This window comes from Pelophylax lessonae (assembly GCF_965119305.1).
Source record: "Pelophylax lessonae genome assembly, chromosome: 13".
Taxonomy (NCBI): Eukaryota; Metazoa; Chordata; class Amphibia; order Anura; family Ranidae; genus Pelophylax; species Pelophylax lessonae.
This window is the reverse complement of record NC_138780.1, coordinates 115,402,520-115,418,894: the sequence shown is the minus strand read 5'-3', so window position 1 is coordinate 115,418,894 and position 16,375 is coordinate 115,402,520. Positions and strand designations below refer to the sequence as shown.

The window sequence follows — 16,375 nt, the reverse complement described above, 5'->3', positions numbered from 1 at the left end:
GTTCTTAAAACAAAAAATTTCAATTTTCTAATTATTAGTGGGGGTCAAATGGACCTTGATTGTTGACTGCTGTTAAAAAAAAAAATTAGAAGGAGCAGGATGGCAATTCTATTTCTCTTCCATTCATTTCAAAATCAAATGTTAAAAGCAAATTAAAATTTGTAATTACATTGAAATTACATTTACTAGTTTATGGGCAGCTGCATTGTCACATGGATGCTTCAGCATGAAGGGGACTATATGTGTTTTTTCTTTTTTTTTTTTTATTAACCCCATAATTCTTCTTTTAATGTTTGGAAATTGAGAGGCTTAATTTTTAATATGATAATTGAAATTAATATTTAAAAATGTCTGCTGCTTGTAGTTACTGCATGTCATTAAATGCTCCAACTACAGATTTTAATAACCTCTTAACTGAGTACCCAGGGAGACTTATGCTCACGTTTGGTAGAATTGTAACTTCCTCTGATGTATCACATTTGGGCTGCAGCTGTCATGTAATGTCCCTATATTTGTAATCCCCGAAGTACCTGCATGTATATATGTGACTTTTGTGTCTGAAGTTTACCAAACTACATGTCTCTTCATAAGTTAAGGGAATATTGTATTCAAATATTTCTTGTATATTTTATTAACCTGTACTATGGTTAGGGTTTATACATATGTAATATTTGTATTAAAGGTACATGTACACACAAAGCCCTATACAAACTCATGTATGAAGAAAAGCACTTAGGAGTATGTGTAAGTGATGTGCTGAAACCAAAAATCACCTTTTCTAAATGTCCTGATTACTGGGAATGCAAATTAAGGTAAATTTAAAATTTTGAATTGCCACCATAACAGGGAAAGGTGAGAAAACCTCAATGGAGACACTTGTTCCCATGACATCTAAGAGGGGAATTTCCCCCACATTGGCAAGATACCCTCTCATTTCCTGTTGAGCCTATAGGATTGGCTGTGAACGGAAATCTCCCTAATGAGACACAAATGGAAAAAAAATAAGGGTTTTAACCTTCCCCCTACTCCAAAATGGATATAAAAATATTAGATTTGGCTGTACTTTAACATTGTACCCTAGAGAATAAAGTGGTTGGCGTTGCATATTTTTATGTCACACAATATCTGTGCAGCAGTTTTTCCAAAGCAAGTTTTTAGAAAAAATACACTTTAAAGAATTTGAATGCACAAAAACACTAGAATACCCAAATTTTTGGTAAAAATATGAAAGACTGAATAGATACCAACCTTGTTGTGCTTTTAAAACTGCATACACCTGTGAAATGGTACCTAAAAATCTTCATGGGTGACGCTTTAAAAGCCTTTACAGGTTACCAGTTTAGAGTTACACAGCAGGTCTGGTGCTAGAAGTTTTGCTCTTGCAGTGATATCTCACGTGTGGGGTGATCATTTTAACATATGCATGCAGAATAGACATGCACGTTTACATTTGCGCATGAGCACGGGGGCACTTTAAATTTTTTTCATTATTATTTTAACTTTTTGTTCTTCACTTTTTTATTACTATCACAAAGGATGAACAACATCCATTGTGATAGCATTGGCCACAACAGGTCCTCTTTATGTAGAGATTTATGGAGAGATCTGGGGTCTATTAGATCCCATATCCCTCCTCTGGCCTTCAAAGCATCTGATCAAATGGAGATTGGTTTAATCAGATGCTTTCACAAGCCAGTAATGGCTTGTTTACTTGAGTGAGGAAATCCTTGTTGCTTCTGGTTTTCTGACATCACACTTTGGGAGGAACAATCACTGTTCCTCACACTGTGTCCCAGGAAGCAGATTCTGCTAGGCGCTTCCTTAATGGGTTCCCCAGACAGTAGAGCCCTGTAAAGGAGGAGGAGGAGGACCCCCTTCTGCTGCCTGTAAAAGTAATTCAGTGGCTCCAAAACTGTTAGGATTACTTTTACTTTGTGCAGAATCACTGGGCCTAAATAATGAGACCTCGATTGTAACCCTTACTATCCAATGACGTACGGGTACATCCTATGGACAGGAAGTGGTTAATGGGACCGGAAGTGCTAAACTGTAGAGGATTAATCTCCTCTGTATCAAAATAAGACAGTTTGTCTATGGTGGACGGGTCTTACTGGCACTCGAAGATCTAACTCATGCCAAAGAATGACTTCAGACAAAAACCATTCTCTAGATTTTTTATTTTTGCCATCTGTGTCCCAGTCGGGGATGTGTACTCAAACTTTGTCTTAGTGACTCTTGCGAAATCTAAATTTTTATAGTTGTTACTAGAGCAAGAGTCAAAGGGAAATGTCTCAGGGAGGACACCTGTCAAAGCTGCTTTTTGCACACAGGGAAATTTTATGACTTCCTGTTGTATTAGCACAGAAAATTTGAAAAAAATCTCTTCCATGCTGTACCAGAAATGAAATAAAAAAAAAAAAAAATAAACCTGAAAAGGGTTCTTACCTTTCCCAAGTCTATCCAATTATATATAAAAGTTTTTGGATTGGAACTCCGCTTCAGATATGACATGCATGAGGTCATAAATACAATCGGACCAACCTTTTCTGATGCTAACCACCAAATTCTCCATATTTATTAAAGTATAAAGTTATTAGTGTCTGTCCTGTATTTGCTAATCGGATATTTGCCTGGATTTTCTAAGCAGCACTAGAAAGAGATGAGAAGCAAATTCTGATTGGCATGTCTTCAACTTTCCTTATAGTTTATATAATAGGTCCAAAATAAAGAGAAACCTTTTGGGATTCTGCTGTAAAGAGAAATTATTATTTTTTTTTATTATTATTAATAGTCATGTACAGTAAAATGTAAAACTTATTTCAAAATAAAGACTCTTTCATGGAAAATGAATCTTGTACAATATTTTTTTTATGAAAACGTAAACCCTAACTGGATAACATTTTAGTTTGTTAAAACATTGTAACTAAGCACTGCCAAGGCGTTTTCCTTTTTAGAAATTTTTTTTTTTTACACTTTAGTGCTGCTGATCTCCTGCAGCCACTTCCTGTCTAGATGTGTTCACTCCACTCCAGCCATGGCTGCTTTTCATTGCTCAGACTGGGTTCTCTTAAAGTGGAGTTCCAGCCTCAAAGACAACTTTGCACCATCCGCTTTCTTTTTTTTACCTGAAAAAAGAATTGGATAGTTTAAATAAAAGAAAATATACTTACCTTCCTTCCTCTTCCTCCCTCTGCGGTCTCTTCCTGCTTGCATTGACTCCTGGGAGATGAGAGTCATCGCTCCCAGGAGTCAATGCGCCTGCACCGGCACCGCTCGTCACTTCCTGTGCAGGCGTGTCATTCCCTTCTAAACAGCTTCTGGGCATGCCCAGAAGCTGTGCAGGGATGACGCGCCTGCCTCGGAAGTGACGAGCAGGGCATTCTGGGACTCCGACGTCACCAAAGAGGACGCTCCGGCTTCAGCTGCCCACACGTGAGATGGCAGCGCTGGACAAGACATTTTCAAGGTAAGTATTTCTTCTAAAAGGTAAGTGAAACGGGACAGTTGAGAAGCTATCGTTGCTGAAATGCACTAGCCCTTACTGTCCCGGGGGTATTTTTAGCTAAAAAATGTTTTTCAGGGTGGAACTCCACTTTAAGAAGATAATAGAACATGCTTGTGCACTGATCCTTGGAATGGCCGCTTATAGTTTCCACTATGTGCATGCAACAAGGGGACATTGCAGTGGGAGACAGAGCGCTCTCATCCTATAACAAGAAGTGACTGGGGAAAGGAAAATCCTCCCCTACATAAGGGCTGCCCGTGCACTACAGGGATTACGGACTTATTTAGATCTCTGGGACCAGGACAAGCAGTGTTACTTACCTGGTCCTCCTAGGCTTTAACAATGCTGTCGTTCAGCATCCTCCCATCCAATGCAGGGCTATGGGCTCTGTATTAAACTTGATTGTGTGGAAGGGTCAGCAACCGCCTGGAACATCATGACAGTAAAAGTGTTTTTTTTTGTGCAGTGCAGGGGAAGCCCAACTTAAAGGAAGCATTTTTCCTTTCCCTACAGTTCAGCTTTAACAACCTACCCGTCAGGATCAGCCAATATTATTTTACTGAGAGCTGCAGATTTTTAAAGACTGGAAATACATTTTTACATTTTATTAACCGGTTGAAGATTATACATATATGATTTTAGTGATTGGGTTTACATTTCATTTAGGTATACGTTTATTCAACACACTGGGGTAGGATGCAACCTTGTTTTATAAATTGTGGGGAGATACTAAACACTGCTGGAAAATGTGATTGAATCTAACACTAAACAATATAAAATAAATTTACTGTAATTTTTGTTCTGACTGGAATTCTCCTTTTACTATATTTGTAAAAAAAAAAAATGTTTTGTCTTTAGTTTTAAATCAAATGAGTGCTTTATTGAAAAAAAAAAAAAGAAATTAAGTGCAATACAAAATATCAACAACATAGGGAATAGTGATAAGTGAACATACAGTAAGGTAAACAATGGCCAAAATTCCACAGCAAGAACAGTAAAGAGATGCCCCAGAAAGAGATTACGTGGTTCAATCATCAGCAGCGAAGACAGGTTTAGCTACCCTCTAGAGGAGGAGGGGAGAGGAGGGAGGGTAATGGGGAGGAGAAGATGGAGGGGGGGGGAGAGGGAGTGAGAAGAAAAAGAAGAGGGGGGGCAAAATAGCACTGGAGGACAAAAGAAAGAAGGAAACCTAAGGAGGAGGGGAGAAAAAGGAAGAATAGCAAAGGGGGGGGGGGATCAAATTGGGAATAAAAGAGAGGAGGGGGGGGTGAGGAGCACCACACGACTCCCTGGTATCACTCAGCAGTCCAAGGCGCCCAGACCTTGTCATTTTTCCAAGGGCAACCCCCTACTCATGTACATTAGCTTATACATAGGTAAGTCCAAAGTCTATTAGCTTCAGCCAGGAGGGGAAGGGGAGGACCATCTAAGCAGAATTTCCTTTTTAGCATAGTAAAGCGGGTAGGAGATCAACAGTTTAGAATGGTACGCCCGCTGGTCATCTTCATGAATGCCCAGCAGCCCCAAGGCGGGGGAGACCAGGAGAGAGAGCTATAGGCGAATATTTATGACCTCAAAAACTTCAGCCCAGAATCTAGCAATCATTGGGCAATCCCAGAACATGTGTAGATAGGTCCCCTGATAAAGGCAAAACTTTAGTTTTGGACAGAATGGAGAGAGAGATTCGAACACCTGTCACTTGTGAAGACCTGCTGTCTATGTCCCTGTTAGGAAGATTCACCTTCTGTTTGTCCTGTCTGCCATTGTCAATAAAAGTTAAAAGAAAATCCCAAATTTTGGGTTGTCCCCAGAAAAGTAATAGAGGGGAAATCTTCCAATGGGGACACTAATTATGATGGCCTGGAGGTCTCCAAGAGAATCCCCTATTTTTTTTTAAAGTGGTTGTAAACCCACTTTTATAACTTTTACCTATAGGTAAGCCTTGAACCTCCCTGGCGGTATGATTATTTCAGATTTTAGGTGCTGAAAGTGGTACCATTATTTTGCATGTAATTCTTAAGGACCAACTATTTACATATGATTTTTTTTTTAACTATACGTTCTTCTTTATAACATCTCGGGTATAAAAAAGTTTGAAACACAAAATTATAATATAATAAATAAGTTAAAGTGTATATATATATATATATACACACACACACACACACACGTGTATGTATATATATATATATATATAATGTACAGTAAAACTGCAGGCAAGGGCACTGGGGGGGGGGGGGGCAAACTAAGGTCAATTTATTTTATTTAGTAATGTAATCCAATAGGATTACAATATATCAGTGTTTGTGTGTTTTACTTTTTGAATTTGCCGCCGGTTCCACCCCCCTGCGACGCTCGCAGGGAACGGATGGGGCACACAGCATCAGGCAGAATATCCAGCCACCATACACTGCCGGAATACATCGCAGGATCCTGGGGACAAGGTAAGTAACCTCTTCCAGAATCCAGCGATTTCTCCCTGGCGGTACCCCGAGTGTGGCTCGGGGTTACTGCTAATGGCACTGAAATTCCACCCCGAGCAACACTCTGGAATACCGGCAGGAAGGTTAATAAGGCTTACCTATAGGTACTGTAAAGATCTCCTAAACTTGCACCGTTAAGGAGATATTAACATTGCATGCAGCAGGTGACGTCATCTGTGCATGCGCTCTGAAGAAATGGCACGGGCGACCGGCAGCTCCTGGGCGCATGCAGGGGAATGAAATCACGCGGCTCCAGCCAGTAATGCACCCGGAGTCTGCAGACCTGGAAAGAAGACTGGCGAAGATGGATGCGGCCGGCAGGGGGGACAACGCGGGCTTTGTTTGCAGGTGACACACAATGTGCTAGTATGCGATGCATACCGCACATTATGCATTTACTTTGCAGGAAAAAAAAAAATAAAAGTTTACTTCCTCTTTAAGTTATACTGTGTGAATAGAAACATGGAACAAAAGATAAAGTTATCCCAAATTGAATGCAAAAGTGGAAATACAATTAAAATATTTTCTGTGCATACCATTCCACAAAGTTGTACACTCCAAGTGTCTAACTGTAGAAGACAGACATTAAACACTTTTAAGAACTGCAAACACTTTTTATTTAGTAAAGCTTTTGGTGAATAGTGCACTTATGATTTCATGATTGACTTTTTAAATTGGAAAAGATGCATTACACAGCAAATCATTCAATGTTTGTAATGTCAAATGTCAGACATTGGAAATAGGCAGAAAAGCAAACGTCATTTTAATAAACAGAAACAAAGTGTCCTTATCTGTCAATACTTATAGCTGTACTAATTCTGATGCTACTCAGGAAAATCCTGTTACTTGCAGGTAAGCGGAAGCAAGTGATATAACATGAAAATGATATAAATAAAACAAGTGTAGCAGGATTTCCAGGCATTGGGCCAGATGTGGGTCTGCCATGGTTACCGGTGACACCTTCAGCCCATTTAAGCTGAATACCCAAGTGTGAGATTTGAGTCAACGACCAGTCCGGCATCTTTGCTTTGTTTATTTGATAATGGGGATGGGAGAAGGGAATGAGAAGGATACTCCTCTGGCTCAACTAGGTACAAGTGGGACACTTTGGAGAAAAATGCCTTTCAGCGCTGTCTTGACGCTGACCAACGCTTGCTGGCGCTTGAAAAACACTGACTTGCTGAACTGTACATTAACTTGACTTCTGACACTCTGGTTAGCTCAAAAGTCCTGAACACTGCTCCCTCCAGTCCTTCCTGACTGAGGTAGCTTCTGTATACTGCTTCTGCAACTCTCAACACTGTACACTTTTAACACTTCAGGGCCCAACTGCTGGCACCCCCTCTACACTTCAGGGTCCTCTCACTAGGCACCCCCTCTATGCTTTAGGGTCCTCTCACTAGGCACCCCCTCTATGCTTCAGGGTCCACACATTGGCACCCCCTTAACACTTGCTCCTGCACCGGCTGGCTAGCTCCTGGAACCCTCTGACCTTCACCAGAGTGGTCCCCTCTCTCTAGGCAGACCCCCCAGGGGCAGTTTGCAGTACTCACGATCTGGGAATGCTTTCCTGAAACTTGACCCCTCTCTGCGCCGCTGGTCCTCAGCACACCGGATCCTCGCTGCAGCTCAGCCCAGCCCTCTGTCCCCTCAGACAAGGCACCTGGGACACCCGATTCCTCTGACAGGAGGAGAGACAGCCGCCCTCTCCCTCCTGGGACTCTGCTTCCCACCAAAGACACTGTGTCATGTGCTCCCCTCAGACTTATACCCACTCCTAGAATGCTGTGCGGCAGAATCTGCCTTTCTGGGGTAGATACAGGCCTGGGTGAGCCATTAGCTGGGTTTCCTCCACTGCCCAATGAGAACCCTCTCACTGAGTACAGTGGGGAGACTCGCCAATCTCAATAGCCACACCTGGGAGCCATGACAGGCCAGCTGAAAATCATGGCCCTGCTGTTAAGCAGACAAGGCCCACTATACTTTACCTAGCACCTACTTTGTAGGGTGCTACACAAGTATAATAAAAGTTAAAAAAAAAGCTATATAAATAATAAAACATACACCATTTCCAAAATGCCCATACTAAGCACTTATGTAAGAAGACTCTTCTTGAAGAGCCTACAGCACAAGTTTTCTGGGGGTGTGCAAAGTTTGAGCTCTTATCTATTAGTCTGTGATGGACTAATTTGGTTGCAGGGTTCTGCTGTAGATACCATCCTGTCTGTCTCTGATAAGGGGTTAAGGTGATTGTAGCCATATTAGAGCACTTGCAAAAACACAGTTGAGTACAGTCAGTGGTTTTGTTTCATTAGGTTACCTTGTGAGAACAAGCATTAAAAGGGTCAACCCCTTTCTTCTTGGTCCAAGCAGGTACTCAGACAAGAACTCCAACATCTGACAACCTTTAGGTCTCTTGTTCTCCCACTTGAAGGTAATGTGGTAAACCCATTTGGGAGTGAAATAAAACATGTAATTTTTCTGCACAACATCATTAAAGCAGATCTAGAAGGCTGGAATCTGGTGCAGCACTAGTAATGCCCACCTATCAGTTTACCCGTTATCAGAATAATAGAGACTGCCATTACAGACCATACACTCTCATCAGCCTCTGAAGCAGCCGGCTGAGACCGGCGAAACTGGTCAGGAACACGCCAATGTCCACATCTCTACTATGACACAAACAACACTTTATGAGATGGCATCATCTTCCAATGGATGTTTTATCTACTGGCTATAGGAGGTCTGCAGACAACAGGATACGATAAGTATACCATACCTTTCTTGGATGTGGGACTGATTTGAAGTCACGACCTTCATGGACTACTGTTGATACTTTTGGAACATTGATTGTAGTTCTCAGACTGTTTGCCCCATTAGTGTGGCCTACTTCACAGTGCAAGGGAGGAATTCAAAGCATGGAGATATGTCTGGGGGCGTAGCTGCATATATTTGACCCTCTGTTGAGGTTCCTTAGCAGTATTGTAGCCTCAGACTCTTGATCAGTGAGCCTCCTCTAAACCACTGCACCATTCCAATCCTGTCTAGGTGTATACGCCCTACACCAGCACCACTATTAGAAATCTGCACGTTTCTTATATCCCATTATGAACTTTGCTTATCCTCAACTTATCACATCCAAGAACTGCGGCTCTGGTGCCGAGACATCCATTTAAGGGATCACACCGCAGTGTCCCTCTGCAGGACAATCTATCCAGGATCACTGGACTCTGTACACCCCCATTCACTGGCAGCATTATACAACTATACAGGTCATCGATCTGCACATGAGGTGGACATTTGGCTTTTTAATAGTATGAGTGTATATTGTGTGATGTGATACTATTTTATTATCTGACATTAATAAACTGTTTTCTAATGGATTCAGTGAGTTGAACTAACAACAGTTTTATTAAGGGTCAATAATACTTATTGTATGGGTCATTACACCTCTCCTGATAATGCAAGTTGGCTGGCTGTGACGCTAACCCTCCTGTTTCATTACTTTGACCCAAGAAGTATAGATAAGAATTTCTGACTTTATTATGACTCTCCTGATCTGCATGTTTATTCCATGTTCGGCTTTAAGTTCACACTGGCCACGCATCAAAACACTGTTTTAGCGTGGGGGTTGCTGCCAGTTTTGTTGGCAGTAAAATTTATACGACGACCATTTACATTTTTTTTTTTAACTTTATTGAAAGTGCACACTCCATTCAGGGCTCCAGACAGCAGAGTGCACTGTGGTAACCTCCGATGCCATCCAGTCTACTGTGGGAAAACCGCAGCATATCACAACAGCTTTGCGGTATGAAAGTGTCCATTTTCTATGTGCCCTTGCAGAGATCTGTATTTTACAGGTGAAGGTATGTGCACATGGTCCCCCCGCAAAGTGGTAAATCCAGAGGGCCAGCATATTCAGGAGGTTATCAGAGGAAGCCTTCATATTTTTCTGATGCCAGACTTACTTTAACACACAGTCATGTGCTTATCCTGGAACTAGCACTCCTCCCGGTAGTCATATGACTGCAACTGCAAGCATTGTGGAGGAGCCTTGGCTAAAGGATAAGAGGCAAATTGTCAGGTCCTGTATAGATTCATAGTATAAATATTACATTGCTAATGCCATTCTTTAGTGCATTACAGGTTTCCAAGTTCATTAAAACCATTCCATCCATATGACAATGAGGACCAGGGTGGTTACCTCTATTAAAGGGCTATTTCTGTGACCTGGTTCAGTCTATTATGTATCATCAATGTCTGCAGGGCTCTCTCCATCAGCAGCTACCAGCACCTCACGATTTTCATAGGTCCAGAAACCATTCAGATCAATAAGAATACTACACACGGTATCTCCTTGGCTGCTCTGGATGAGATCCTGAAGAGAGATACGTAAAGGATCCTTTGGTTTAACCATGTCAAAGATTTCATCCTAAAAAGGGAAACAAAGATATTAAAGTGATATTCTCTAAGCCACTAATGTGCAACACAGAAAGCTCTTCAGAACATGGCCCCTTTTCTTATGTGTTTTGTCATTTACTTAAGAAGCCCAAATTAAACTACCGCATGGTGCTTCTAATTTTGTAGGAAGTGTGAAGGGTATGGAGAAAAACCATTGCAACTGATCACATCAAGCCTAATGGAGTATTAAATGTTCGCTGCAGATCTTGTATGAGAACCAGGTCTGTAAATGCTAGGTCCCTGGCCTGATAGTACAATTTCTGCAATAGGTTTGTCACCTCCCCCTCTACACTAGCACTGGTGTCATCTGTTCACTTGCCCACTCACAAGACACAACCTGTGATGTTTCTGCCTCTGTGCACGTGTTCAAGGCTGCAAAATCACAGGTTGTTAAATGTGGTCCTGCTCTGGCCTAATTCTCTAGATTTGTTTTTGGCTATTATAGCTTTTCAGCACCTCTGATATTGCTAGCTTCTCTGTGTAACGTATTGGCCCAGGACTAGTTCTGTCGGTTTAGATGCCCGAAATATGTTATGCTTATTAAAACAGCAGAGCCATTGAAAGAAAACAGGAATAAAAATAAAAAAATTGATGTATGGTAGGAGGTTTTTTTAGTGTGAGGTACATATCAGCATGTGCAGGGGGCAGAGCCAATCAACTCTCAAGTAGCTGTCCTGGAAGATTCATGGAAATACCGTTACCGATTCATTTATGACTGCTGGAAATTGAGGAGATTTTACCCTGTACTGATCCCTGAACGCATTTTAAGAGGTGGTCCATCTGTACTGAATAAGTATTCATGCAACATCAGATCTTCAGTGGTCTTGATTAAAAGCTGGGAGAGGCTGACTCATTAAGTTGAGCAGCCATGGAAATCTGGTAAGCTGTTTTCCTTACCCCATCACAGAGGTGTTCCTTTCTTTCACACATCCTTGGTGCCACGGGAAGAATCCCCTCTTGGATTATTGTGCATGCGGACTTATGTATTATTTTCACATTAATTTTTCTTTGGGACTTATTCATTTGGACACCAAAAAATATTTTTTCCCTTTTTTTTCTATATGCACATTATTGTGATTATTAGTTGTTTATTCATTTGGACACTATTCATCATTATTGTGATTTATATTTTTAGCGCTACACTTTTATGTTCTATTATTATTTTGAGTCATTGTTGGTTGATTCTGTGTTGGCTGCTGACATTTATCATTGCTTTATTTATCACACTAGCGCGGAAATTTTTTTGAATTTTACTTATATTATGGTAGGAGGTAGCCAGCTAAACAAAGATATTAAAATCATCACGGTGGGAGTTCAGCTTTAAGGTGTGTTAAAGAATACTTAAAGTTAAATATTTCACATGAATGCTTGAATGAATACTTGTAAATACTTCAGTAAAACCCACTGCTTCTGCAGAATAAAATAGGAGTCACACCTCTTGTGGGGTTAAAGTACAACTAAACTGCAGCATAGACTATAAATAGAAGTGTATATTAAGGCTGTAATAAGTGCGGTGTCTCATTTGATGCAGAAACTTTACAGCAAATAAGGATTAGGGGGTCAATTCACTAAAGGTTACCGCATGTTATATGAAGGACACCTGACTAATTTTTCAGAAATATCACGAGATAATAAAAGACGAGTTAAGTCATCAAAGAACAATATGGAATGTAAGGTAAATACCGCACATTTGTTTAAAAGCGTGAGATAAATATGTGGGGTGAATCATTAATTCACTAAAAACCACAAATTATCATTATCACCTGGGGGTATTTTAGAAATGTACAAAGTACCAATTAACCACTTGCCGACCGCCGCACGACTATCTACGGCGGCGGTCAGCCCCTCACAGGCAAAGTGACGTAGGTCTACGTCGCTCGCCTGTGAGGGTTTAGGGAGCGAGCGCGCGCCGCCGGAGGCGCGCTCCCGCGTGGTCACGGACCCCCCCCGCGCGTGTGACCGGCTGACCCGATCGCCGCCGGCCACTCTGCGATCGGCGGGGGAGAGGGAGAAAGTCAGGCAGCTTGTGTAAACAACCTGCCTGTCATTCTCCTCTCTGTATGAGAGATGATCACATGGATCTACTATGTAGATCCATTGATCACTCTGCATACAGTTGAAGCCACAGCCAATCACAGTTAGAATCACGCCCCTAGGGACACACACAGCCCCTCCCTCTCAAATAAAGTTAACCCCTTCACTACCAGTGTATTTTTACAGTAACAGTGCATATATAGCACTGATTACTGTAGAAATGTCACTGGTAACCCCAAAAGTGTCAAAAATGTCAGTCAAGGGTCCGATCTTTCCGCCGCAATGTCGCAGTACCGCAAAAAAAAAAAAAAAAAAAAAAAAAAAAAAAAAATCGCAGATCGCCGCCATTACGCGTTAAAAAAAACAAAAATGACAAAAATCTTTCCCTTTGTTAGTAAACGCAATAACTTTTGCGCAAACCAATCAAAATACGCTTTTTGCGATTGTTTTATGCTACCTATGTTTGGTAAAAAAAAATTGTCCGAAAATATTAAAAAATTTTGATTTTTACATTTTTTTTGGGGGGAATTTCATATAAAAAAAAAAGGGAAAAATATTGCTATTTTTGCAAAATTTACGCTCTTTTTTTGTTTATAGCGCGTGATCAAAAAATCGCACAGGTGATCAAATACCGCCAAAAGAAAGCTCTGTTTGTGGGAAAAAAAAGGACGCCAAATTCGTTTAGGTACAGCGTCGCACGACCGCGCAATTGTCCGTTAAAGTCACGCAGTGCCGAATCGCAAAATACCCTCTGGTCGTTTAGCAGCCAAATCCTCCGGGGCTTAAGTGGTTAAAAGGAACTCGGCTATAGCCAGGTAATGAAAAGTATTCAATTACTCAGTGTGAAATTGTTCTCCTCTGAGCTCAGGAATGAAAATAAATTGTAATATTTTATCAGAGGGAGATTGTTTTGTGAATAAAGGCACCCTAGGAAGTTTTCCTTTTTTTATAATATTGCTGTGTGCCTTTCGGTGCAGTGTTAGCCTGTATAAAAAATAATAGCGAAAAAAATGCCAAAAGTAACGCAAAATGTAAGTGCTAAATATTGCAAAACAAACAAACACATTCATTAAAGAACGCATGTTTTTTAGTGAATTAACTATACTTTTGAGATAAATAATGCACAAGTTATTTTATCTCAAAAACTCATGCAGTATTTATCTCTTAGTGAATTGACCCCTATATCTTATTTCGGTATCTCTTGGAAGTCGATTCTTACAGCTGTAATAGATTTTGTGCTTCTTCATTATAAATAATAGGTGTGCACAGTCTACTGCATTAGGGTGTGCACTCCAAAGCTCAAACTCAGAGCAACAGAGGAAGTGCAGGAATTAGAGAGAGAGCAAAAGGCACATGTGAACGAGTCCTTAAATTTTGTTTTAGTGTATTATTTATTTTACATTTTTTTTAAGTGCCCTGTTGGGGGGCTTTGGTGAAATACCATGGGTCTAAACAGACCCCTGATGTCTCACATTTAGGACTGAGGATATAAATTCATCAGTCCCTTTCTCTGTAGCCTCAGCAGCACAGATGAATGAATAGGAAGCACTCACAGGCTTCCTGTCCATTCACAAACCAAAGCATAGTAAACAGTTTACTATGCTTCAGGAATAGACACAGGAGCGATCACTACAGATCGCTCACTATGCTTATTCGGAAGGGGCTGGCAAATTACATTTACCGGCCCCTTCCCCCACTCTCCATCCTGAAACATCCCTGTGTGCCCACAGCAGCTGGAGAAGCGGGAAGCTGGCAGCCCTGCAGGGTGAGAAAGGGGCACACGGGGGGCCCAGACAGCAGGGGAATAGGGGTGCAGATGCTAGGACTGATTCCACTTCAGTGCAGTCAGAGGAAGAGAAGAAGCTGGCAGTGCTGCAGGGGGAGGAATGAGAGGATTGTTGTCTGCAATAACGCAGTACAGCCTGTTCTGCCCGGCAGGTACCCAGGCCCTGCCATATGTAAAATGTATTAAAAAAGCATATCCATAGGTCTCCAGCAGATGGCAGCCTTCTGCAAGGAAGTGTTACAGACTGACCAGACAGCCGTGATGACATCAAACGCGTGTCTATGCATTTTGAAGTGGGGCACCCCATTCTCTAACCTCCAATTGCAGGTAAGAAGGAGTTCAACTGCCGGTCAGATAAAACTGGTCAATAAGTTCTGAATTATCTCAGAAGCATCTCAAACGGATACCACTAACACATGCCAAAAGCCTGCTGACACAGTCCCTTAACCAGTTCCCGACTGCCCACCACATACATACTGGAGGCAGGGCGGCCGATCTGTGCCAGATCATGTACCCATTAGGTGATCTGAGATTTCTGGGTCTGGGGCATGCATGCGCGCTTCCGGCGACCTGCTACGGCTGTGATTAGACCCATCGGCAGCTGATCTGCGGGTACCATGGATTCTGTCTCCTGGCACACGCTGATCATTAGGCAGAGAGCCAGAATGGTTGTCTGCCTATGTAAACAAGGCAGATCGCGTTTGGTCAGTGGGGAAGGTATAGATCCTGTGTTCCTGCAAAGCAGGAACATGGATCAATGCCTTCCCCTAGTAAAAGCACCTCCCACGCAGTGAGAAAACTCACATTAGTCATACAATTAACCCTTTGATCGCCCCTGATGTTTAACCCCTTCCCAGCCAGTGTCATTAGTACAGTGACAGTACATATTTTTAGCACTCATCACTGTATTAGTGTCACTGGTCCCCAAAAGGTGTCCCGACTGTCCGCCGTAATATTGCAGTCCCGCTATAAGTCAATGATCACCGCCATTACTAGTTAAAAAAAAAAAAAAAAAAAAAAAAAAAAAAAAAAGGATACCATAGTTTGTAGACGCTATAACTTTTGCGCAAACCAATCAATATACGCTTATTGGGATTTTTTTTTACCAAAAACATGTAGCAGAATACATATTGGCCTACATACAATTGATAAAGAAATTAGATTTTTTATTTTTTTTTTTTTATTTTTTTTTTTTTATTGGATATGTTTTATAACAGAAAGTAAAAAAGTTTTTTTCAAAATTGTCGTCTTTTTTATTTTATAGTGCATATAGTTAAAACCGCGGCGGTGATCAAATACCACCAAAAGAAAGCTCTATTTGTTGGGGAAAAAAAAAAGAAAGGACAAACATTTTGTTTGGGTACAGCGTCGCATGCCTGTGCAATTGTCAGTTAAATGAACGCAGTGCTGTATCCCAAAAAAATGGCCTGGTCATAAAGGAGGGTAAATCTTCTGGAGCTGTAGTGGTTAAGAAGTTCACGCTTTTTGAAGAAAACCTAAAGTGAAAAAAGTATGTACAGTGCCTTGCGAAAGTATTCGACCTCCTTGAACTTTGCTACCTTTTGCCACATTTCAGGCTTCAAACATAAAGATATAAAACTGTATTTTTTTGTGAAGAATCAACAACAAGTGGGACACAATCATGAAGTGGAACGAAATTTATTGGATATTTCAAACTTTGTTAACAAATAAAAACTGAAAAATTGGGCGTGCAAAATTATTCAGCCCCTTTACTTTCAGTGCAGCAAACTCTCTCCAGAAGTTCAGTGAGGATCATTCAGTGAATGATCCAATGTTGACCTAAATGACTAATGATGATAAATAGAATCCACCTGTGTGTAATCAAGTCTCCGTATAAATGCACCTGCACTGTGATAGTCTCAGAGGTCCGTTTAAAGCGCAGAGAGCATCATGAAGAACAAGGAACACACCAGGCAGATCCGAAATACTGTTGTGGAGAAGTTTAAAGCCGGATTTGGATACAAAAAGATTTCCCAAGCTTTAAACATCCCAAGGAGCACTGTGCAAGCGATAATATTGAAATGGAAGGAGTATCAGACCACTGCAAATCTACGAAGACCTGGCCGTCCCTCTAAACTTTCAGCT

The 16,375-nt window shown here is 41.2% G+C and overlaps 1 protein-coding gene across 1 annotated transcript in view; it reads right to left on the bottom strand.

The window, feature by feature from the left end:
* Positions 1-10,231: 10,231 nt before the first annotated feature.
* PPP2R3C (protein phosphatase 2 regulatory subunit B''gamma) overlaps positions 10,232-16,375 on the bottom strand; it is a gene marked incomplete at its 3' end in the record, with an annotated part of 38,545 nt that continues 32,401 nt past the window's right edge. The window contains exon 14 of the mRNA XM_082275478.1: positions 10,232-10,420. Within this exon, the coding sequence (XP_082131604.1) occupies positions 10,232-10,420 (189 nt within the window). The remainder of the gene's footprint in view (positions 10,421-16,375) is intronic.